The 25125-nt window shown below is 50.3% G+C and overlaps 1 protein-coding gene across 8 annotated transcripts in view; it reads left to right on the forward strand.

Moving 5' to 3' along the window:
* ZC3H7B (zinc finger CCCH-type containing 7B) overlaps window positions 1-25125 on the forward strand; it is a 44724-nt gene that overhangs the window by 11852 nt on the left and 7747 nt on the right. The window contains exons 6-19 of one of the 8 annotated variants that reach the window (XM_048078785.2): window positions 773-853; window positions 2236-2295; window positions 3730-3772; window positions 7526-7785; window positions 8699-9047; window positions 10018-10130; window positions 10926-11088; window positions 11175-11336; window positions 12112-12317; window positions 13049-13149; window positions 13979-14160; window positions 17828-17913; window positions 22756-22889; window positions 24156-24261. In XM_048078785.2, coding sequence (XP_047934742.1) covers window positions 773-853; window positions 2236-2295; window positions 3730-3772; window positions 7526-7785; window positions 8699-9047; window positions 10018-10130; window positions 10926-11088; window positions 11175-11336; window positions 12112-12317; window positions 13049-13149; window positions 13979-14160; window positions 17828-17913; window positions 22756-22889; window positions 24156-24261 — 2046 coding nt within the window. The remainder of the gene's footprint in view (window positions 1-772; window positions 854-2235; window positions 2296-3729; window positions 3773-7525; window positions 7786-8698; window positions 9048-10017; window positions 10131-10925; window positions 11089-11174; window positions 11337-12111; window positions 12318-13048; window positions 13150-13978; window positions 14161-17827; window positions 17914-22755; window positions 22890-24155; window positions 24262-25125) is intronic. The other 7 variants (XM_048078782.2, XM_048078786.2, XM_048078783.2 and 4 more) reach the window with 7 other exon arrangements.

Genomic DNA, 25125 nt, shown 5'->3' on the forward strand with positions numbered 1-25125 from the left:
AAGTTGCTAATGGTAAATAAGTGAAAAGGTTTGTGGCAGATTGTAAGTCTGGGTGGAGCTAGAGAGGGTGGAGCACGGCCCAGAACTTTGTTCAAAGCCTGTGGTGGTGTGAGAGTGGGCCTGGTCAGTGAGCTGGGAGGATGGTTAATGGCACGCAGCGCGGGAAGCAGAAGGATCTGCTCGGCTAAGCTGAGGCTGTTTAACCAGAGGTGGAGTTGGTGAAAGGGCCTGATAGCTACCAAGTTGGAAACAGACTTGGTTTCAGCTGTACAAACAAATAAACCAGGCTAGTAAATACTGTCTGCATATCAGAACTGTTTGCTAGCTCTGTGGCTGGCAGAAAGGGAAGGCACGCAGCCTGTGCATGCAGGAAGGCATGCAGGCTCCTTCTTCCCAGCCATGGGGACCTTGTGGAAGCAGCCCCCAGCCACCTGTGACAGCCCCATCAGCCGTATTGTCAATGGCACTCATGAACCCTGCCTTCAGAGAGCGGGTGCTTTCTTGCAAGCAGATAACTGCTTCTCATTTTCTGCAGCATCAGAAGAGCGTGGGGTGAGGTCCTGCTGCAACCTCAGTGCCTCAGCAGGAACAAGAACACTCTGGTCTGCATGGGCTCTCCTAGGGCTGCTCTGGCAATTGTCCACCTGCTGCTGTCTACAAGTGAGGCTTCTTGGCACAGCCCAGTGTGGAGAGCTGCATTCCTGTTTTGTTTTGTTTTGTGTGCCACAAAGACACTGAACTGAAAGTGTCCTTGCAATGCTTTTGTCCCCAGGATGAGAGTGTCACACAGCTGGGACAAGAGCTTGCCCAGAAGCTGGGACTGAGGGTTCGGAAAGCGTACAAAAGGCCTCAGGTATGGCTTTTTTTTTCTTTTCCTAGAGACTGTCCTTTGACTCTTCCAGGTTTACTTCTGCAGAAGTGGTAGGTGCTGCTCTGCAGCTGTAGACACGCGTATACTGCCCTGCAGTCCCTACAGCGGGCCGCTGGCTACCCTGCTTGCCCTGACCCTCTGACTCACCTTTGCCCTAATCCATTTCTAACCCCACTGCTGCCCTGGGTCTACTGCTGGGATATTTCCTGTGTCTCCAGCTAATCCGGGCTGGTGCTGCAGGAGAAGCGTCTGATGTATTTGGGAGCCTGTACCTCCGTGAGAAGGGGAACATGTGGCCTGATCCCAAAGGAGATTTTGCCTCACAGTCCTTTCCTTCTTAGGGGAACATGGCAGGTACACATCTGGGCAGATGCTAGGAAAGAAGGCAGCCGAAAGCAAGCCGTGGGTCCAGTTAATTGACCCCAGTGGCTGTATCTGTAACCTGCCTCTAAAAGAAAGTGCTGCAGTAACTGACGTGCTCTGTTGGTATGGAAATGTATACTCTGGGATGGAGCTAGAGGGCGTTAAGCCACTGCTGGCCCTCTTGGATAAACCTGCCTTGCTCATGTAAAATCCCGGGGTGCATTTTCAGGAGTAAGCAGCATCAGCTAGTGTTCACCGAGTGTTCACTGAATGCCTGACAGCGCGCCTCTGTGAGCCACCTCTGCCCAGCTGCATCCTCAGCCCCATGCGCAGTGGTGCATAGAACACCTCCAGGGGAGCACCTTTGCAGTATTTGGTGATGTGATCCCTGGGCATCCAGTCTGTCTGCAGAGAGCTTTTTGGGAAAATGGTGCTCTGACATCATATTCCTCTCCGCAACAAACCTCACGTATGATCGTCCCACCCCAAAACCCCTTGATGTTGTAGCTACTCTCAGCACTCTGAGACGGTTCCGTCTCAAAGTAAGGGAAGTTTTACTCTGAAATATTTTTTTTTTGTAGAAAAGTTAGAAAAACAAAGATCAGAAAATCCAAAATTATATTATTACTTGAAATTTGTTGATTGGTATTTTGGTAATGCCTTGGTATCTCTTGTGTTGACTTCCAGCTTTCATTCCAGTGTTGTAAAGCCTTCCCAGAGCAGTAACATTTTAAAGAAAAGGCAAAAACTTCTGTTACTTAGGGACCTTTTTCACTTCTTGATTGTGCATTGGGTGTTGGTTGTTCTGCACTAAGGTGTCCATGATAAATACATGGCACTGCCAGCGTTCAGAAAACTGTACCCTCTGTACACAGAGGTATGCCTTTTGGGGTAGCTTTTATTTATCTTCCTGAAAGGAAAACTGTATTGTAACCCACCTTTACCTCATTTACAAGCATTCATGAGTTGCCTTTGTTCTAAGACATCTCTCTTCCTTGCAGCAGGAATTGGAAACATTCTCTCTACTCAGTAATGGCACATCAATCAATTTGTCTAATCAGGTATAGTTTGCACCCTGTAGTTCGTACTGTTCGTGGATCGCAACTAGAATGCTTATGAGCTTTATTTACATGCACAATTGTAGCTGTCTTCTAGGATTTAAATGTTCTAATTAGCGTGTTCCCCTTTTAAGAAATATTGTCAAGGAAATTAATTTCTTTGAAAATATTTCTGGTGAAAACACTTCTGCTATCAACAGACCGCTGAAAGTGATTGTTCTTCGTGGTTACTGTGAATGTTTGTTTTCTTGTGTATTTTAAAGAAGTTTCAGGTCTCAAGTTTGTACATGGTTAGGACAACAGTAAGTAAAAATCAGAAAATGCAACTGCTGAAGAAACTTACGAAATTAAATCATGCAACGTAGTTTCGTTGTCCAGAATTGAGCAAGGTGCATAGAGGGTTTATGTATTCTTTGTGTTGTTCTTTGAACTGGGAGATCCAGCTTGGGCAGAGCTCTGTGCAAATAATAAACCAAAATATCTGAAATTGCCAATTTCCGTGTGCCACCACTGGCTACCAAGGGGAAGAAGAAGGAAAAAAAAAAAACCTTGATGCTTTTACAGGCTGTTTGGTACTTGACACAACTCCTTACAGCAAGCAAACCGTAAAACCATGAAAATTGACATTTGGTGTGACAAGAGGGGTTACTAAAGAATCAGTTTACCTGCCACTGCTCAGTGACTTGCCTTCACATCTTCCTAGGGGGGCAAGTCAGCTGTCTTTTATAGTTGTATCTAGGTTTTGATTTGAAAATCTTCCATTTTGCAAGAAATTATAATACTGCAAACAGTAGAAGTTGCAAAAACTATTGCAGTAGGTGCAGTATCTCAAATGCAATGCTTTCCTAGTACCTCTATAAGTTTAAGCTGAAAGCACGCATACTTGCCTCTGTTTATGTTTCTGTAAAATACGGGCTTTTTTTATTCCTTGCCTGAAGCTCCAAGTCAGCAGTTGTCTTGGCGGAAACCTTTTCCTGTTTTGAGTTTGCTGTAAAAGTTTGCGGTTATTAGATTGCAAAATATGTGAACTACGAAAAGGCATGTTGTGTAAGATCAGGCTAATCAGATCTCGCACTGCACGGGGCTGACCGACTGGTTTGTCCTGAGACTTGGGACACGGTATTCTCATCCACACATGAAAAAGCCAAGTCTGTGTACAGGTTCGCTCACATGGTTGGGCATTATGCAGAGCTGGTACCCTTTGCAGAAACAGGATTAGTCCACTGCTGAAGGTGAAAATGAACAGGCTCTTTGGATGAATGGCCTTTTAAAGTTCAGTGGTTTTACTGCTCTTGCACTGAAAGAGGCAATGAAGGAAAAGAAAGGGCCAGATACGTTTAGGAGTAGTAAAGGGTCTCATCTGTGAAGTGTGAATATCTTTTTAAAGATTAATTTGTGGTGATAATTTCTCTCCTCTTTCCTATGCCCTCTTTGCAGACCACTTCCAATGGTTTGGGTTCGATTGATGACATTGAAACAGGTAAAGACATTTCTCTTCTCTGATTTTTGTGTTGTCAATAAGGTATCTGACCAGGCTGGTGGGCCTGAGAGGTTCATCACCTTCATTTGTGTCTCTTCTGCATACTTTGATGACTAGGAGGAGGAAAAGATGGTGGGAAGCAGGAGCGTCTGAGATTATTACCTTAACTGGTTTCTCCTCACATCTTGAGATTTGCAGTCAGCTACTGAGGCACTGGCTGAGGGGAAAATGAGGCAGAGCAGGTGCTTACCTGCTAGTACCTCCTACAGAAAAGCTTTTTGTCCGTGCCCAGTGAGGGACATCTCCGGGAATTAAAAGGATCTGCTGAGGTTCACAACCTCCTCCAGTTGTGCTTTCTTCGAGTTGGGCTTGGCAAAGCTTCTGAAATTCTTCTGTAAGCTCCCAGACAAAACAGCCTAGATAAAGTGAAGTTAAGGTTGTAGGCAACTGTCTGTGCTCTGAGCACGTGTGGTCCTCCAGGATGCTGAGATGGAGGAGTTGAAAACAAAAGGAGCTGGGAGGGCCCCAGGGAGAGCTTTGCTCTGTGCTAGGCACCGAGGAGGAGCAGAGTGAGGGCCACAGGGTTGCTTTTCTCAGGCTGGGAATCAAGTGACCTTAACTCTGCCCCTGTAGAAAGGCTAGCTGGGTGCTTTGCCCTCTGTCGTGTGCTGGAGCATTTTAAGTCATGCCTCTGAGCGTGTCAGTCTCCGCTCCTTCGAAAGGTAGCTGCAGTGATAAGCGTGAAGGCTTGCCGCCGCAGTTGGCTGTTGCTCTTTTTATAGAAAGACACTAATTTCATAATCCGTGATGATAATTCGGTGTCTGGTTTGGAAAACATGTTCGTTCTCCGTTGAATGCCGGTTTGATAACTGAATGCTGCATGCAATCATGAGACCCGCTTCCACAACACAAAGAGAGTTTTTCTTATTATCGTGCTGTGCTAAGATGAACCGGACTCTGACTGCAGCGCGAAGAATGCCTGCATCCAGGAGGCTCTTTGTCTGGTCAGGATTTGTTGTAAGAGCAGCATGCCAGCTTTGCTGCAGTTCAGGCAGAGAGAACATTTTCTGCTAGATCTTTTCAAAGCCCCTGAAATGATATGTTACCCGTTGCCCCGAGACTGGCACGCCATGAGGAGAGCTCTGGGTGCCAGCTACCTTGAGCATTTCAGATTAAAAGCTTTTTTAGTAAGGTTGTTGTGGGGTTTTGGTGGTGGTGGTTTTTGTTTTTGTTCTGTTTCGAGATGCAAACTCCTGAAGCCCCTTCCTTCATGCTTTGCTTGAAGTCATCTGATTAACTCGGCCCTGCCCCGCACAGATCATGGCTCAGATATGGCTCAGTATGGCCTTTGGCCAGCAAATGCACAGGGGGAACAACAGCGTTTTGGGACGCGGAGCGAGAAACAGGGCTTTTAAGAGCACTGTATTCACCTCGCTGGGCACGGTGGCTGATGGTAAAGCTCAGTAGATGGGGGCACCCTGGGGAAAGCAGGAGTGGGAAAGCAGAGGTAGGGGAGGAGACAGGATGGAGGGGAACGGGAGCGGGTGGCTGGAAGGAGGGCAGGGTTTGGGTGGTCAGGGGGAGGGGAGCAGGCGATTCTTCTGTTTGCAGGCAGTGGGATCTCTTGGTTCCCTTGTCTTCTCCCTGCCCTTCACACGCACTGAGCTGTGGGGCATCCCTTCTCTTCCTCTGCTTTTCGATCACGCATTCAGCTTTTCAGGGGTTTGGGCCTCCAAGGGCATTTGAGGACATTGCTCTGCTTCCCAGTCCGACTGGCAACGGGAGGCCTCACTCATTCCTCAGAGGTTTGCGCTTCTGGATCCCTCGAGGCCGTAGCACTGGGAACCCTTCTGCTCCCCCCTGCACGTGTCCCCGGCCCCTCCAGCGTGTCCTGAACTTCTCGTTGGCCCTCGGGGGGATCTTGACAGTACTCCAGATTGAAACATCTGAAAAATGGGAAGGGACAAGCAGTCCCTTTGTGCTGAGGGGAATCTGGCTGAGCTACCAGCGATGAGGCCAGCACCGAGGGGAAGCTGAATGGCTGGCTCCCGAGCGTGGCTGGAGGGTCCGTGACGAAGGGAGGTGAGCTGAGAGAAGTCCTTGCAAAGGGGGCATGGGGCTAGGGCTGGGCCTGATCTGAGGGACGGCTTTGGAAGGATGTGTAAGGTTGTGAAGGGGAACCGGTATCTGCTCCTTGCTGCTTCCCCCTGCTTTCCCTTGCCTCCTGCCATGGCTTGGCCTCCAGCGCTTTGCACAGCGACCTCGGCTGCCGTCCTCCTGCTCCCCACAAAAATGCAGGAGGAAAGGTTGCAGGGGGCGGTGGCTGGAGATAAAGGGGCCCGTGCCTGTGTGTCAGCTCTGCTGTTGTTCTGTTCAGGACTCGGGGGGTTGCAGGAATTGCTGGTTGGCTGAGCTGGCTCTAAGGAAGGCGTCCACACGGTCCTCAGGCAGCGACGTGGCGTTACAGCCCTGCGTAGAAAGGGGACGACTGAGGTCTCGTGGAGACTGAGTACACAGAGCTCGTACAGACAAGATGCAGTATCTCTCCTTGGATGAAGATTTGCATCTCAGAAGCTTGTCTAGTCTCTTTCCATTCTTGTCAGCCCTTCTAATAAAAGCTGTTGTCTCTCCCTCCAAACTTAGCCTTGCTTACAGCCTTGGACTGCCACAGATACAGTGCAGCCACTGCTGTATGGACGGAGAAAGTAGCACCTTTTTTTCTGATTTCTTTTCTTTTATTCCAGGACATCTTCACAGGGGCAGAATTAAGGTAGTTTGGGTGCTTGGTTTGAGAACTGCAAATGTAATGCTGCATTTCCTGCATTTCTAACATTTGAACTTTTTTTTAACCTTTAATTTTTTTGAGAATAAAATGCTCTTCTGTGAGGAATCTGTGCTTGTAACCTTAACTTCACTTAACAGAGGTTTATTTTGCATGATGGGAACATCTTAGCTTTTCTGTAGCGTACCAGAAGGGTAAGGAAACCTTAGGAAAAATCCCTGCTCCTCTCATGCCCCAACCCTTGCTCACAGAAGTTTCTAAGGGGATGTTTGGTGCTGAAGTGTTGAGGAGGAACATGGGAAGCATCCTCCCACCTGCAGACATCAGGAAGCACTCGAGCAGGAAATTTTCTTGGGTAAAGACAGCTTAGTGAGTCTGATGGGGTTTTTTGGGGACACGTTGATAGCACAGCCTGGTCTGAGCCCCTGATCTCTGACTCTTCCCGGCAGGACCTCGTGTTTTTATCTTCTGCCATCCAGAATGCCTGAGGGTTTAGAGAGGGGGTGTGGGTAAGCAAGCTTTCAGCTGGGATATCGAAGCTCCAAGGAGCAGAGGAGGCGGTGATCTCTGCCAAGTGCATTAATGAGAAACATTAAAGAAAACACCAGGTGGTGGGTTGTATAGAAATGGGATTACGTGCCCCTGGCCCTCAGTCCTGGCCGCAGCAAATTCAGTAAGTGATCAGCCACAGGCTTTGTATTGTTCTGGTTTCTGCTTGCCAGATCCGGACAGTCAGTCTGTGCGCTGGCCTTTAGAGCATATTTCAGCTATCAGTGAGCCACTGGAGATTGGGAACAAATATCAAAGGGCAAGAATTCTTCAGACCAGAGCCCTCCTCTGAAAACGCGACGTACGTGGTGTTTGTGATTTGATGGAGCTGTACAGTACTGTTTTCTTTTCCAGGCTGCGCTCTGCTTGCCCCTTGCAAGAGGCTCTCCTGGGTGACTGGCTCTGTTTCTCCCCCATCACAGACTGCTCGATGGACCTGCAGTGCCTCCCGGCTCCCGTGGCCACCTCCATCCCTGTGAGCGAGGGGCTGGCCCCTTTGCCCTCAGACTCGGATGCAAAGGGCCTGCCTACCTCGCTCCCTGCTGCCAGCTTGCTCCCGTCTCCGGACTGCGTGCCCCTGCCAGTGCCTGAGAGCGTGGAGGACTTCACAGATGGGGACATCATCGGGGAAGAACTGGACTCCCTCCTGGACTCCCTCGCCGAGGGGTCACCGTACCCTCTAGTAAGAGCTGCCTGGGTCCCCTGCTTCTTGTTCCAAATCGGTTTTTGGAGCTTAAGGATATGTGTGCTGCCTCTCTCTTTCTGTCAGTCTTTTACCCTAGCTCTTCCTCTGGTAAAACTCATTCATTCCTTCCCTTATTTCTGCAACTGGCTTGTGAGTATCTAAAGAGCCCACCTCCAAGCCTGCTTTGCTGTGAGCAACTTCACGGAGCTGCCCCCAAAAGGTACCCAAGGTAGCCTTCCCCCACCTTCGCCTTCCCCCTGGCCTCTGGTGTCTGTGGAGCTGAAGCAGGCCTGAGGATAGAAATAAGCGTGCTGAAGCAAGAGTGGTGGATGTATTTATACAGCGGGCATACTCTAATCTCCTCGTGTTTTGTGCAGGCTGCACTCAGCCTGAGCTCTTTGAACAGGTCCGGGCACTGTAGAGACAATCTGTATCGATGCTTGTGTCGGATTTTAGTTGCCAGCCGTGTTGGTGTTATGAAAGTCAGGTTGGGTCTGGAAGCAATGTAATCGTGTTCCTGCAGGAAGGATCTTGAGCCGAAAAGCTCTGCTGAGAGCTGCCAAGCGTAATGGTCATTACCCTGACCTCACTGCTGCGTGTACTCGGCGCTGCTGGGTTTTGTCCGGAGCTGGTGCAAGTGCCCAGCGTAAGGCTCTGCCTTGCAGCCTGCCGAGCTCAGGTAGCCCAGCACCTCCTCAGGGACCTTAGCCCGGGCTGTGCGTGGTGCAGTCAGACGGGATGGGGAGGTCCGGGGGAAGTCTGCCGGTGGATGGGGCTGCCGGGTGTCCTCTCCATTCAGATAACACAGCACGTGCTTGACTGGAAGCCTTTTGCTCAGTTTGCGTGCACTCACTCCCTGCTCCTTGTTTCTAACGTGCTGCTTCTCTTCCTCTTGCCCAACTCCCCAAAGTCTCTGGTCCAGGGCACCATTCCCACCAACCTGCCAACGGAGATGCCCCAGCTGATCCCCGTGTTCCCGGGGGGAACTCCGCTGCTGCCCCCGGTCGTGACGGCCAGCATCCCCGTCTCCACCCCGCTGCCGCCTGCCTCCTTCGGCCTGGTGATGGATCCCACCAAGCAGCTCTCCTCCTCCTCTGTCCTGGATGCCTTCGAGCCCCCGCCGGGGGGAAGTGGTGGCTCCACCTTGGATTCGTTGGATTCCCTGGATCTGCTCCCCTACACAGACTCGCGGCTCGATGCCCTGGACTCCTTTGGGACAAGCAGAGGGTCACTGGATGCCTTGGATTCCTTTGCCATTGGTAGGTGTGGGGTGACGGGGTTTCCTGCTGTTTTACCTGGGAAAGTGTGCCAAGGCTGTTTCCTTCAGTGCTGAAGAGGTCTGTCGGATAGCTCTCCCCGCTCGGAACAGGAATACAAATGTTGGAGAGGGCAGGGAGTTGTCCTGGGCAGAGCAGCTGAAAGTGTCTTGCTCATGAGTAATAAGAAGGGCTGTAGGTGTGTAATCCCAGGTAGCCAGTATGTGCATGGTGTGAAATCTCAGGGGAGAAAGGAACGTGAAGGTGTGTGATGAGGAGCAATGAGGCCTAATCGTGGCCTGGTACCCAGGACGCCTCCCTTGGCACAATCTGCTAGACTATGAAGTGATTCCTCCATCTTCGCCAGTGTCTGTTCGACATTTTGGACCAAATGAATAAAATCCTGGTGACTGTTTTAAATGAGATAGGACCTCGTGGCGCTGGGCAAAATGGTAAAGGCCAAGGTGGGTCGCTCTGATCTGAATTCAGGGCAGTAAGCATCCTGGGGCATCGGGCACTGAACTCTTGTGTCACAAGGAGCCAAATTGTAGAGGTTGTGCAAAAAGCAGGTTCCCACCTGTCTCATGAGTGAAGGCAGGCTTCTTCTTGGACAGGTTGTCCCCTGTATTGCAGTATGTAGGCAGCAAAAATATTTTGAGAAGAACAGAGACTGACCAGTCAGCACTTCAACACTCAGATTCACCTCAGCATTCAGCTGCCTCTGAGCTGCCACCTTGGGAATGCCAGAACTCAGTGGCATCCATGGGTTCAGTGTGGTTTTGGGGACAAGAAGGCCTTTCCTTGAGTTTTCCTGAGACTTAGATGGGTGGTTTAGGTAAAAAGTACCAAAATGTTATGAAATAAATAAAGCAAATGGATTTCACAAGCACTTGTTTGTCTTTTTGTGAGCAGAACCACCTCTGAACGTGAAATGATTGCTTTGTTTTATGTTTTTCCCCCTTCTTTTGCCCAGAAGAAACCAGCCCTCAGGAACTGCGACACCCACCTGGCAGCCAAAAACCATCCCCCGTGGTGAGTGAGCCGCTCCCCCATGCTGATGTCCCAAGGTGCTCTGGAGCCAAGGTAGTAGTGACTTGGGTGATGTAGGTAATTTGGGCCCCTCTTCTTCACCTGCCCCAGTCAGCGTTCTCCCCAGCCTTTCGGCAAGGCAGGTAAAGGTTTCCCCAGAGGCAGTAGGAAGACATTTGTTCCATCATTTTCATCCAAGGTGGCCACTATACCTAGCAGCCACATCACACTGAAGGGTGGGGCAGAGTAAGCCAGGTTTGTCTTAAAACTAGAGAAGTTCTTTGCTCCTCTCTGCCCCTCTCAGGAGGCTTTTCCAGATAAAGTGTTCTGCTCCTGTCCTGTGTCTCCGGTCTTGGGGGAAAGGGTTAGGGTTATCTATGGCTAGCAAGTTTGGAACACAAATTATTCTTCTCACGTTCCTGTTGCCCTGCTGTCCCTGTTATGTCACTGCAGCGGAAAGTCTCCATCCTCAGATTAATCTGCTGCCTGAAGACTCACTGATAAGTGGTTGTTTGTCCTCCCAGGTAGCAGTGGGGTTGATTTGAGAGTTGGTTGCGATGAAAGGAACGGGAAGGAGTGAGGGGGGCATTTTGTTCTGTCTCATGATAGAAAATTGGTGTCTCCTTACCAAGAGTGAAGGAGACCTGTCCTTGAAGTGAACATACAACACTTGGTTATTTTTTTTAAAGATGCATGCAACTTTTTTGGAAATGTCATTTCAGATTGGAATGTTTTGATGAGGGAGAAAATGAGGAAGTTTTGGGGGAGACTGGAGCGGGATGTGGGGTTATGGAGTTTTCTGACCCGCGTGGTTGCAGAGCTCAGAAGTGATGTGTGTGTGGTTTTGTGCAGGTCAGCCTTGGTGGAGTGAGTCACCCAGCTGTGCCCAAAGTCACCGAGCACCTGCTGCCCCAGCCAGAACCAGTAATGCCCAACACAGCCCTGCTGGTGAAGAACCCGCTGGCATCCACTCATGTCTTCAAACAGGCCTGTCACATCTGCTACCCCAAAACAGGTGATGCGGTTGTTCTGCCACCTGGAGCGTTGGCTCACGCTAGGGTTTGCCTTTCCCCTGGCTGATGGGGCTCTTCTCTGCCACAGGGCCCAAGGCTGGTGATTACACCTATCGGGAAGGCTTGGAGCACAAGTGCAAGCGAGATATCCTGCTGGGCAGGCTGAAGAACTCGGAAGACAAGACCTGGAAGAGGATCCGTCCTCGCCCAACGAAAACCAACTTTGTAGGATCGTATTACCTGTGCAAAGGTGATCTGGAGGGGATAGGGCTGCGGGTGGCTGGGAAGGGGTTGTAAGTTGTGTACCGGGGCGGCTGGGAGAGGTCTTCTGCTGGTCTTGCTTCCTGTCTTTGGGGTCTTCCTGTCCCATCAGCAGCCTGTGGGCTGTGAAGCCCAGTACAACCATAGTCCAGGCTTGGCACTGCGCTGTTGATAAGGGCTTTGCTGAGAACCTGCCTGCTGTACACATGCCTGCGTTAGTCCCACTCTACCCAGCAGCCACGCACAGGTCTGTGGCTCTGCCTAGGGTAAAGCTCTCAGTGCCTGCTCCTTCTCTCCAGCCCATCCCGTGGTCTGTACGTGCAACATGACCGGACAGGTCCCTGAGGCAGTGTCACTACAAAGCGCCTGCTGAGGTGGGGAGGGAGGAATAGCCAAGGTAACGGTCCCAGCTTAGTGCTGAGCTGCTAGGAGAACTTCATCTGGATTGGCTTTAAAAGGGGGCGGTTAAGTTGCAGCCTGTCCCTGGCTGAGCACTGCATGAAAGCAGGCCTCTGTACTGAAAGTTTCCCCAACAGATGGCATCTACCTGAGGATGTCACCACTTAGTAGTTTGCATTAACTTCACTGAGTGCCCTGGCGTACTCAAACCTGGGGGGAGATGTCTCTTCTTTTTCTTTAACTCTGTGTTTTCTTGCTTTCAGCTCCTTGTGAGGTGTGGGCAGTGGGAGGAGACGAAAGAGAGCTTAGTTTCTGACTGGGCCGCCCTCCCTGTGTGGTGGTGTGTGCTGTTTGTTGCTTTGTAGATATGCTTAACAAGCAGGACTGTAAGTACGGGGATAACTGCACCTTCGCGTACCACCAGGAAGAGATCGACGTGTGGACTGAGGAGAGGAAGGGGACCCTCAACCGCGACCTCCTCTTTGACCCGTTAGGTGGCATCAAGCAGAGCAGCCTCACCATTGCCAAGCTCCTGAAGGAACATCAGGGCATCTTCACCTTCCTCTGTGAGGTACAGGACTGAGGGGGGGGAGTGGGCGCCTTCAGCATCTCCTCCGTGTGCCTCTGCTGGGACATTGATGTGCCCCAGCCGGTGCCCTGTGCCCAGAAGGACAGCGAGCAATGGATGCAGCCACGTGTGAGGAAGGCGAGGTAGTTCTCCTCACTCCTCCAGCTGCATGAGGTGCACACAGCCACAGGGGACCACCCTCCTCTTCTGCCTAGAGGTGTTGTTTTGAAGTGCAATTTGGCTCCAGCTGCTTTAAAAATCACAGTCCCATAACGAAGCAGCTTCCCGCCTGCTGCCTGTGCTGAGCCACTGACTCAGTCACTTAAGGATTAGCTCTTGCCCTCTTGACGCACTGCAGCAGAGAGTTCCCCAAGTTGGCAGTGTTATATGTGGAGGGAGATGTTCTTAGCTGCGAGCTGGCTTTTCTTATTTTTCCCCATCGTTTCCCCCTTGTTCTTGCTCTGTTGTCCAACTGGGAAAGAATATGTGGCTCTGACCAAAATTTTTCCAACCGCAGTGGAAAATACTGTTGAGAATGAGCCAAAAATGTTGTCCTGAAGCCTTTCCAAAAGTTCACTTACTTTATTTTAAAGCCCTACCACAAAGTTTTCACCAGGTTTGTTCTAACTTTGAACATTAGAATAGGCTGGCTCCGCTTCTTCTTCCCCTTCCAAAAAAAATGGCTCTGGTTCACTTCTAAGATTTTCCCAGCATGCTAATTCTTCTCTTCTCAGATTTGCTTTGACAGCAAACCCCGTATTATCAGCAAAGGGACCAAGGACACACCAGCTGTCTGCTCCAACCTTTCTGCCAAACACAGTTTCCATGACAACAAGTGAGTGAATGTTGGTTGTGCTGATAGGAGCAATCTCTCACACGTCCAGCCAGTTTAACTCCAAGCCCCTGGTCTCTCTCTTTCTCTCTCTCTCTCTCTCTCTCTTTCTCTCTCTCTCTCTCTCTCTTTCTCTCTTTCTTTCTCTCCTTTTCTCTCTTTCTCTCTTTCTCTCTCTCTCTCTCTCTCTCCCTCACTCTCCCTCTCTCTCTCCCTCTCTCCCTTCCTCTCTCCCTCCCTCCCGTGGGTTCCAATCATTGGGTAGCTTAAAGACACGATCAGTAGTGCTGTACGCTTCTCCCTGCGCGTTTGCTTCTGGTGCTGAGGGATTTCAGGCATAAGCAAAGCCCATTTGGAATCACCTTAAGTTTTCCATTGACTTAATTTGCCTTTGAGTTTGGCCTTTATGTAAAGGTCAATCCAAAGATCCTTTAGCTCGGGATCCTGCCTCTGACTGGCTGATAATGAATGTTTAGGAAAACAAGTGTAAGAAACTTGTCAAGTACACAGTAATACAACCCCTTCTGGCTCTTGGCAGCCTGAGAGTTGGAGCCTTGCTGAGCCAGAGGAGTTGTTATATTTGCTGCATGTTTTAAACTCTGTCTGATCTCTGATCTTGAGCAGGGCATCACCCATGGGCTGAAGAGACTGCAAATATCTATCTAGATTTTATACAGAGTGGGAGGACGGGTGGTTGGTTTTCCCAACGGGAGTTTGCCTCTCTCAGAGTTGATCATCTGCCTTCCCAGTCAATTGTATGAAAATCAGACGTAAGGAGGAGGGCTGAAGATTTGGTCCTCCAGTGATTAAAATTTCCCTGGCCTGGCTGCAGGTGTCTGGTCCACATTGTGCGTTCCACCTCCCTGAAATACTCCAAGATCCGCCAGTTCCAGGAACACTTTCAGTTTGACGTGTGCCGGCACGAGGTGCGTTACGGCTGCCTGCGCGAGGACAGCTGCCACTTTGCTCATAGTTTCATCGAGCTCAAGGTCTGGCTGCTGCAGCAATATTCAGGTGAGTGTGGCTTGGTGCAGGGCTGGCGATGCATGCACCTGAGTTTCCTCCAGCACGTGCCTGGGGCCACTTGGGAGGGAAAGGGAGTGATTTGGGAGCGCTGAGAAGTTGTTGCTCACTTGATCTCTCTCCTCAGAGACACAGAAAATAGTGCCAGGGTGTTCTGTGAGGTGATTCGGATATTGTCCCTTTACAGGTGCTCCTGTAAATTGCAGACCAGGAAGCTTTTCCTTTGGGAGCAGCTGCATAAGTTGAAATAATTGTTAGGTAGGGCTGAATCCCCGGAGGTGTTTTGGTGCTTAAATCCTGTGGAAGACCCTAAATAGCAATTGGGTCCCAGAATGAACATCTGATGCAGTGAGAATAGCAGCACGCACAGGTGACAAAGCAGTTATAAAAAGAAAGGCTGTGTGTCTTCAGTTTCTCTGAACAAATTCACCAAGAGTGGAGAATGACAAGATACTTGGTGTTTTCCAAAAAGGCTTTGATGGTGTGCCTCTGAAGAGATTACAGGGATTATATTCAGGTCACTCATACAACAACACTGCCACATCTGGCCCTTGCACTCCTTTCTCTCTCTGACAGTGCTGGGGGGTTTGTCTTGCTGCTCTCCTGTTAACTGAGTGGATGGGGGTCCACCCAAAATGTTGCCTGGATGTTTTTTCACCATGGGGTCTTGTTTAGTGCAGGACCCAGCCTGGTTAATGGGAGTACTTCAGAGAGAAAATATGGTTTAGATTTTTCTTACCATTCTTTGATGTAGTTGGGAGCAACTAGTTTAATTTACTGTTCAAGTGCCTGTCACTGTAGCTCATGCAGTCCTGAGCCTTGGCTTGGCTCGGCTCACGAGGGACAGGGATGAACAAGATGGCAGATGCCATCTGTATTCTTCTCAGTTGGCCTCACTCACTTGTGGCCACAGGAAATTAAAAAATTACAGCACTGGAGTTTCTAAGACAACATGTTGCTTGTGAGCCATAGGCAAGGATTGCTGCCCTAAATGTTAATGATACTGCCTGTAGTACTCTGGGCACTCTAGTATTCAAGCAGCTTGCTCTTTTCCCCACTCTATGTTTTTGGTTGTTTTTTTTTTATATCTAGAAAAAGTTTCTTTTCTTTTCTCTCCTTCTTCCTTCCTTTTCTGCCTGTAGATGAAATGGGTAATTGATTTTTGCTTCATGCCTTCTTTCCTTGAAGGAGTGACTTTCAAAGGGAAAACTAGGAGCTGAAACAAGCCATGAGTTTAGCTGCAAAAATGGTCGGTACGTCTTCTGCTTATTCCCATCTTTTCCAACAACGGGAGAGCCATCATCTTTTTTTCTGCAAGGCTGTTGTATATATGAGCCTGTTCTCCTTTTGAGCTTTCTTACCTGGAGTGATAGATTATTACCTCTCTTAACTGTAGCCCTTGTTAAGGCAACAGAGATGAAAGGTAGCTGTCACCAGTCTCTGGGAAGGCTTTAGCTTTGGAGTAGAGAGCTTGATTTGGGTACCGTCTGCTCTGCAAAAATAGGAAGGGGGCATCCATCATTCGTAGTAGCTTGCATTTGAAACCAGTGGGCTGTTGCATTTCACAGCCATTTGAGCTCTTACAGAGCATGTGGCTTTGTTCATAGGGAGAAAGGATTGTACTAGCAGGGTGAAGGTTCCCATGGTCTGAAAACGGGGGCGAGCAGGACGGTTTCCTTCCTCACTGTGGCTATTCACAGACATCTTGCTATCTTCTTCCATCGGTGGAACTCACAGGGTCTTGTCTTCACTAGTGATGTTGCAAAAGATGCTGAAGTGTTAAAAGTGATCGGCATATCGGCCTTTGCTTCCCAGAGTGTCTGTTTGGGACAAGTCATGCTTTGTGGAGCTGGCATATCGGAAAACATCCTTTCGTATCTGGGAGGGCTTTCTTCTGACCACTACATTTCTGGACCGTATTATTGAGTTAGTTCAGATTTCTGGGAGTGGGAGAAGGCAGTCGCTTGCTAAGGACTTCATTTGAAATTCAGTCTTCTGAGAAGAGCTGTGTATGCTGGCTCTGCATGCCCTGTCTCACAGTGCAGGTGTGCAGAATGGCGAAGATGGAGATTGCTTTGGCCCTTTCTCTGCCACGTCCAGTGCAGTGGATTAACTCTCTGCTGTGGTTTTCCCAGCTTTTTAAGGTTTGTCTCCAAAGAATGGATCAGGGCTGTGTCCAGCCCTGGAATACTTGGACGTGGGAGAGGGAATTGCAGTTTTCCTAACTCTTCAGTGTCCTCTGGGATTAATGGTCAACAAGAAGAAAATCTGCAAAGAGCTCTTGAGTTGGAAGTACCAGCTAGGCAGCAGCTGCCATTTTGGAAACCTAAGCAAAACTTCTTGAAGAAATTCTTTTCATCCTGTCCAAGCCCTGTACAAACAGCAGTATTGTTGTCTGGCAGGCACTTGGACAGCTGAAATCACAAATGGGGAAACTGAGGTCAGGAATGCTGTGGCTTACTGAAGTTGCACGTAACTGAAGCTGAGAGGAAAACTTGTGTTTGCTGGCCCTTATGTTCTGGAACGTGCTGGCTCCCAGATCAGAGATGCGGCATGCCTGGGGAACACCACACTTCAATAATAAAGGCCATTGGCAAAAGCAAAACAAGGAATTTTGCAACCTCTCTGTGCTGGGGATGCTGCACCAAGGCCATCCTCAGCACCCCACTTGTTCCCATCAACTGGCAGTTGTAAGATACTTCTTCAGTTTGTTTTGGCAGGTATCTCAGGGCTTTATAGCACTTTAAAAAGCCTTGGCTTGTCTCTAACAGAGTCAGTCCTCACACTGACCGGTTCCTACTCTTACATACTTTTCTCTTGACATCTAGTACTCTGAGAACTGCAGCAGCCATCTGGCTGGTTGGTGCTGGCAGGGACTGTTCCTTCACCTCTTCAGTTGGTCAGGAGATAATTCCTTAGATAAGCTCTGACCAACCTTTTTTCTCGCTGACTGATGTGTTTCTGATTCCTGAAACCTTGCAGATCTTTCTTCGCTGGTTACATAGAAGCAGCTGTTCCTTGGTTGGTGTAGCACTTCTGGTCTTGCTGCCTTGGGTGGACTTGGTGTTTGTGTTGAAATGCAACTTTCTTTTCCATCTGTCAATTGATGAGCACCTCCAACAACTTGAAGTGTGTAACAGCAGGGATTAGGTGAGACTTCTGGGTTTTTGGAGATGCTAGATGTCTGAGACAGTGAGATATCTCAAATCTTCCAGGCTAGTGGCAAAACTCAAACTAAGCGCTGTCTTCAGAGCCTTGAGTAGGATCAGTTGATAAGGTGTTGGGGGAGAGCCTTGGTTTAGGTCTCAATACCTGGTCAGGAATCAGCGTCAGTCTTGGAGTCAGCATCAGGGTCCTTTGCACACATCCTCAGCAGAAGACCAGGTCTGAATGAGCCCAGGAGACCAAACTCTTCCCCTTTCGTCTGGCTTGAGCAGGAGCGCTGGAGAGAGTTCCTTCCCTAGCCTGTGCCTGAACAGGTTCGGTGGTGGTGTTGGGTTCCCTCACAACCCATGTTCTGATGTTCCTGGTGGGACTGTCAGTCACACGGGGATTCCTGAGCCACAACGTGGGAATACCTGCAAACCCTCCCTCCCTCCCTCTCTTCTGTTGGTTGAAGAGCTGTAGCTCAGTCCTGTCTCCTCCTTCTTGTTCCCAGGAATGACCCACGAAGATATTGTGCAGGAATCCAAGAAGTACTGGCAACAGATGGAGGCACATGCCAGCAAACCAGCCAACAGCATGGTAAGGTGCATCTCGGGCTCCCAGCCTGGTTTTGCTTGTAGCTGCTCCAGCACGTTTTCTCTTTTCCTCCCACTGCTGTGCCTCACAGGTCCCAGGCAGACCAGGCTGGCCACTGAGGAGGAGGGCAGCTGAGAGCTTTCCTGTTTGCAGTGCTAGTGATGATCTTTGCACCTCATTTTGCAGCGTTGTATCTGCTCAGTTCAGTGGTGGGGAGAAGCCTCCCTAGCAGGGAGGGCAACGCACGGAGAACGGTGCTTCCAGTGACACCTTGCTAGTGAAACCAGGAGACCTGGGGGATCCTGGTCACACAGGGTAGGGATCAAAGGGGTCCTGCTGCCCTTTAGTGGCCGACAGATGATATGGCAAGTTTGGAGGACTCGAGAAGTGACTCATGACCCGTGGGACTACTCTGAACACCGGAGTGGGTGGAACTGGCAGCTCAGGTGTTGCTGAGGTTGAGGTCTCCTGGGTGAGAGCTCCCAAACAATGGTGAAGTGCCCTTGCTCCAGCAGGAAGGCAGTATCCTGGAGGCAGTAGGGTGCTGATGCTGGGAAGAGCAGGTGCGATCACCTTGGGTTAGCCCACCAGGAATGACTCGGGTGACTTGCACTGATGCTCTCAGTGGGCTGTGTCCAGCAATCTACTGGTTATGGTGCATGAGGTGGAGTCATCTTGGAGGAAATGCTCAGCAACATACGTGCACGTTCTGCTGTTGTGGGCAGAAGCGGTTGGAGGAGAGGGTGCTGACTGAGGAATGGGAAGGAACGGTCCAGAGTAACCAAGGTCTCTAGTTCCCAAAGCTGTCTGAGTTGTCTGAGCAATTTGTTCTAACCTCTCAGGAAGCTATAGGTTTGGTCCTGAAGGTATGGGACAAGTTTCTATAGCCTGTATTGCATGAGAAGTGAGCCCAGATGATCTGGATGGTCCCTTCAGAGAGAGCTGGCTAGGCTCTCCTTCTAGCCTGGCACAGGGGCAGAGACAGCTACCTGCATCTCTGCAGGGGAGGAAGCTAACTGTGAATCTGCAGCAGTTTGTGACAGTGGTTGGATTTACATCAGCAGTCCCTTCCCCATGGAGATTGAAGTCGTGACTGGTTCTGTCCTGCCTGCAGTGGATCTGCCTATGTTTTCCAGAAAGCTCTGTCTTGTCGTTCTCTGTGCATAATGTGGGGATAAAACAGGATAGATGGATGGCTTGTGAGCCTTGCAGCTTCGAGTTCGCCTTTGCCTGGAGGTGCTGCCGTTAGAAGAATGAGCTGTTTGTCTGGCATGGTCTGAGATGTCCACGGAAGCACATGGGATCTGGATGCTGAGCGAGGGTTTCATTTCCAGCTGTTACAGCTTGCAGGGGACAGAGGTTGAGGAAGAAAAATGCCAGTGCCTGCTACATCAGCCATCAGGAGATGGGCAGAGAGCTTTAATTTCAGGATCTGTTGGGCAATGTTTGGGACTGATGGCCAACGGCAAAGTCTGTTTGCACCCCAGAAATGCCTGGCATAAAGCTGGTTTGCACCTCAGCCCTCCCAGGGCCTCAGTTTGTGCAGAGGCAAAGCAGAAGCCTTGCTGGTCCAGTCAGAAAGTGCCTACCAGAGGCACCATCCGTGGTCTTCAGGGGTTGGCAGCCTGGCACTGGGCAGGGAGGCAGAGTCAAGTCAGTCAGATGTATCTGTTTGCAGTAGAAAACCATGGCTTTGGCGTCAGCATGTGTTCAGCCAGAGAGCTGTGCGCTGGGATGAGACGTGGGCTTGCTGCTGAAGACCCTGGGGCAGGACTAATGGATCCGTTGAGAGCTGTTTACTTTTGCCATTATGCTCTTCAGTCCAAGCAGGCTATCGTGACTCAGAGTTTTCTTAGCGTCCTCCCAGCTTTCAAAGTTGGCTGCCTGGCAAAGACAACTTCCCAGGAGTGCTGTAAAAGCAGAACTGTCCTTCTCACCGCCCAGGGTGATCTATGCTTGCCCCGGCGCCCTCTGGTCAGCGGAAGCAAAGTTGTTCCCAGGGATTTTGCTGCAGTTTTGTCCCAGCTGCCAGCTGGACTCACGTAGCAGCTGGGGCCAGCCAGTTGTGGAGAAGAGAAGCAGGCAGCACACGGACGCCTGGCAGCCGTGGTGACACGGGTCAGGAGACTTAGCAAGAAATGGAAGATGACGATACACCACTTGCTCAACACCTGCCAGGGATCTGGTACTTGGTCCCACGTGTTTGATCCCACACATGCTGACGTAGGAGTAAACCCTGTGGCTGCAGATGGAAGAGGTAGTCATCAGGAGCGATAGCTGTAGGTAGTTGGGTGTCCTCAGCTCCCACTGCATCCTTGGGAACTAAGGGGCTTAGCCCTCCATTCTTCTGCCTCTTGGGGGCTGTTCTGTTTTACCCCACTAGCCAGCTGCAGAACCACCATAAAAACTGCCCTCAGAATTAGCAGCTTAGGGAGAGGAAAGGAACGTCCCTCCCTCTCTCATGAGGAGTACTCATACCTAAGTACAGCTCACTCAGGTGGCTGAGTAGCCCAGACCCCCTGAATAATCCCCCAAGGGGCACACGGATCCTCCAGAGAGCATTCCAGTATGACCGAAAGGAGTTCCTGAAGTTGGGAGACATGAGTGGCCGTGCTGGGGCTTTGCTCTCTGCAAAGCCTGAAGAGGGGAGCTGTCGTGCCAAAGACTTTTATTTATTTGGTTGCCATGGTGCACAGCTAACTCTATATTGTCTGGCTTCGTAACAAGGGGTGGTGCCACAGCCGAAGGCACTTTTGCCTGGCTTGGTCTGCTAGAGCCTCATGTGATACTAATTTCCACACTGTTGGTTATCAGCAGCCTGCCAGGTATGTGTCTTGCCTTTACAAATACAGTCATGTAGCAACAACACCAGCAGCTTTGATTTTCGCTTTCCTCCTAATCCCCTGGGAGCACACATGCCCGCTGGATTGACCAGCAGTTTGTGTGAGTCTCGTGAAGAAAGGCATGGGGCTTCTTTTTGTCAAGAATTTCTGAAAAAGCAGCCCAGAGCACCAGAATTACCTGAGAAACACGTTCTCTATTTCTGATGTGTTGTGCCTTCTGGAACCACTCGGTTCTTCTTTTTGTTGGGTCAGTAGATTTGAGCCGAGCTTCCTGACTGTGCTGTGGAATCTGTCTCCTGGTGGGTTATATGGTAGACAGCACTGGGCTGGTAAAAGGGAGCATTCCCTCAGTGCTAATTTGTTACTTCAGCTCTGTAGTTTTGGTTGGTCGTTGGCAAACTGTAAAGTAATTCTCTTTGGACACCAGGTGGAGATTAAAACTACTGATCAAAGGCCACATTTGAGGGAGAGGTACAATATTGCCTTCTGTGATATCCCAGGTCTCAGCCCTGCTCATTCCACAGCAGGCCACTTTGACGTGATTTGGTGGTCACCGGCATTTGTGAAAGCTGACGGATGAAAAGGTCACGTGCCCGATGCCGCCAGAAAGGCTGCCGTGCAGGCAAGCAGGCCAGAAACACCGCCACTTTTCAAGAGAGATGGTGGTTCCCCAGGAGGGTCCTTTTTCTGGGACATCTGCAGCAGTGAGAGCCTCTTGTAGTCAGCACAGGCAAAGGTCAGCTCTCTCGTTAGCTTTTCACAGTGCTGGAGGACCTTTGTCTGTCAGATCTGCTTCAAAAGACTGGGTCTGGAGGGTGCAGAGCGGTAGTCAATAGCTTACGTAGTGTTCCTGGGAGATGCTTTGATTCCGCACCATCCTGTGCTTGCTATTTTCCCTTTGAGAGGTGATGCAATAGGATCCACGCTCCTGCTATTGCTGGCTCCTCAGGGACATTGCCTGCCTGTCTGCTCCTTGTGAGATGCTCAGGGTTAGAAGGCAAGGCTGCGGGGGCTGCTTGTGACGTGAGCAGGCAGTGAGCTGCCTACTGGTACGTGACCTTTGTTGTTGGAGGTTCTTGCTTGTACCCTCACATGTGCCCGTGCCCGGAGCTACTGGCGTGCAGTCAGGTTTGCTCTTTGGTTTGGAAATGAGCTGGAGACACCAGCCTCACGTCTTCCAGTGGTGGTATAAAATTTAAATGACTTTTTAGAGATTTGCTCAGAAAATACGAGGCAATGGTGATATGGGATTCGCTCCATTTTTCTCCCAACAGCCTGTTGGTCATAATCCCAAAGCAGCTGTCTCACAGTGACAGGTAGGAGGCCAATGAAGTGAAGTGGCTGAGATATGAAGTATGTGTGTTAATGGTTGTACCTCTGTCCAGAGATCACGATTAACTGCCTGCGAAACCCACAGCAAAGGAACTGTGAGGGATGGAAACCTGCCCAGAAGTTGCTTTGAAGGGTATTAACAAGAGGATCTAGCTCTGCCTTCAGTGTGTCGAATGCTGGATGTAACATGAGCCTCTTGGTCCAAAAGCAGGTCCTGTCTTGTGTCACGCTCTGGCTTCCCCCCAGGGGCTCCTCCAGCTGCACGACCGAGCTCCCTCCGTGGATAGCGAGGGACACACGGATTGCCTTCCCTGCGGGGAAGTGGGGATTAAGCGCTGGGGCAGGTCCTGCAGAGCTTGTCTGTACATGGCGATACGCTGCAGGGGTTTGGCAGCCAGGCCTGGTCAGCGCTGGCAGCTGCCAGGCTGGCTGCGCTCTTGGCCAGACGTCAAAAGCCAGGGAATCGTGCTGAAGCAAGTGGTGGCTTTGCTCCTGTCTGGTATCTCGACAGGCCACCAGCTAACACTGGCAAAGGAGAGTTGGGCTGGCTCTGATTTAATCCAGCTTGTCGCTGGCACGCGGGCATGCAGGGAGCTGCCAGCGCCTCCGCGGCATTTTAAGGGGGGTGCGTTGGGCTCTGTTTGCCTGAGGTGCTGGTTCTCTTCCCCAGGCTTCTCCCCGCGCTCCCACGTCGAGCACCTTTGACCTCCAGATGAAATTTGTGTGTGGCCAGTGCTGGAGGAACGGGCAGCTGGTGGAGCCAGATAAAGACCTCAAGTACTGTAGTGCCAAAGCCCGCCACTGGTGAGCAATGCAACCTTCTCTTTCCCCCACCCTTCCTGAAGGGCAAGAATTTCTCCTCTTACCTTCTCAAGGGCTTCATTTGGCTTTGTTGGAAGAAGCTATGAGGCTTCCTAGCAGCCTCTTGCTCCTCGGGGTGTTTTATAGTGAGCTTTGCAGGTAACTGTTTTCCAGTTTCCAGCTCTCTTCGCTACTGTTAGGACTTGCAGCCAGCACTGTGCTTGGTGCATCACAGCCAGGCTCATAATCCTGGTGCTTGCAGTCCAGTTTTTGCAATTCCCTTTTCTCCAGTTGTTATTATTTCTCCTTAACAAGGTCACTAAGATAGTTCTGCTCTGCACTTGTTCGTACTCCGTGCTGTTTGAAGATGCCTGCCGTGTCACTATTAGCAATGATTCAAGGTGTTCTGCTTCCTTTTAAATTAGTTTCCTTGGCCCTTTCATGGTTTTTGTTGCTCTTCTCTGATGCATGTCTTGTCCGTTTGCACCTCCAAGTTTCTTGGGGCCCATAAGGACGTTTGTTTTGATAGAAAGGGAGTATCAGCGGGGAGGGAGCCACTGGGACATGGAAACTGTGGCCCCTCTCACCCAGGCGACCTAGCAGCATAGGATGGAGCGGTTTATAGGGCGTCAGTTCCCAAAACGCAAGCCACAAAGGCGCAGTCCAGCATCCTATTGCAAATATAAGACCTTTGATGAAAAAGACACAGAAGCAGCATCGCTGGAGGAAGCGAGCAGGAGAGGATCGCTTCCTGGAATGGGAGGATAACACCTCTGTGCAGCTGCTGAACAGAGCTGGGGCTTTTGCTCAGGGTACCTCCTGGTGCTGCAGGAGACTTAGTACTTACTGGCACCTGTTTGTAAGACAGTGCTTGTAATGACTTGCATTTACACTGCACCTTTCAAGCAGAAAATATTCCCAAATGTTTTTCATGGATCTGATTGCACAAGAATTGGCTGTGTCAAAGGGTGGAACACAGATGTTTAGTAATCCATGGTGATGCCACGCAAGACTTGGGGGAGACTTTTGTGGCTTTACAGAAAGATATATCCCAGGAAACATGTAAGAAGTACAGGGAGAAATCCTCCTAAACACCCTTCTTCTGGCTTCTCTGCCACAGATGCGCATATCTAGGAGCAGCCAGATAGTGGCAGGGATGAGCTGGACTGTAGGGTCTGGTCATCTCTCAATATTCGAGGGTTTCTGAGGAAAACAAAACCTCGTTCTGTTCTTCCTTTTGCCTCTGTTGATTTATTCTCTCCTCCTTAGTTGGACAAAGGAACGTCGTGTTCTGCTGGTGATGTCCAAAGCAAAGAAGAAGTGGGTGTCTGTCCGACCACTGCCTTCCATCCGCAACTTCCCACAGCAATATGATGTAAGCCCCACAACTGGCTCAGCCAGGTGCCCCTTCCCCTTCCCTCCCGGTTTGTGCAGTGCTTTGAGGCCTGGTCCCTTGTAGACCTGGCGGGGAAGCAGTCACGTGTTGGATGAGGTGGGAGGGCAGCACAAACTGAGAGCAGAGAGATCTCAGACACGTCCAGCAAAAGGGTGGAGCAGAAAAAGGAGGGGCACTCATTTAAACCACTCTATTACACACGTATGCAAGTTTCTAATGCTGCTGTTAATGCAGTCACCGTCTCAAGGACTGGCTGGCACAGGGTTTGGAGATGAGATTTAAGTCTCCCCTTAGGTCAGGGTTTCTCAATGTGGGTGAGAAGGAGTACTTGGGAGAAGCCTGTCCCTGCCTTTGCTGTGGCTGGACTGCTGTCTGTTGTGAAACTTGCCCAAGATGTGTTTTGAAAGCAAAAGTAGGAACTCAGCTAGAAAGCCACGTGTTGTGAGGAAAACTACAGATATCCAACCCCCATCCCCAGCCCTGAGTATGGCAATTGATAATCTCTCTCTCCCTCTCTTATCCCTGAATTAGAAAGCTCCTCTCCCTCCTGCCTCATGGGATCTGCTGCCCCTTAATCCGTGGGCAGGTGCAAGGCCATCTGTGGGGTCTTGGGCGCTCTCCAGTTGCGGGCCTGTTGCTAGAAGCTGGGGCGGGGGGGGCAAGCTATTTACGGCTGTGCCAGTAGGAGATGAGGCCAGCAGGTGAGTCGGGGGTCATGAAATAGAGGCAGGTTGCCCCAAGGCCACTCTGGCTGGAGAATGCGTCACCTTTGGGGACCAGCAGTGTGACCAGCAGGAGACACTGTTGGGTCAGTCCAGGCTGCTCCCTGCTGCCTCACCCCTT

This window comes from Anser cygnoides, chromosome 1, assembly GCF_040182565.1.
Source record: "Anser cygnoides isolate HZ-2024a breed goose chromosome 1, Taihu_goose_T2T_genome, whole genome shotgun sequence".
NCBI classification, from domain to species: domain Eukaryota; kingdom Metazoa; phylum Chordata; class Aves; order Anseriformes; family Anatidae; genus Anser; species Anser cygnoides.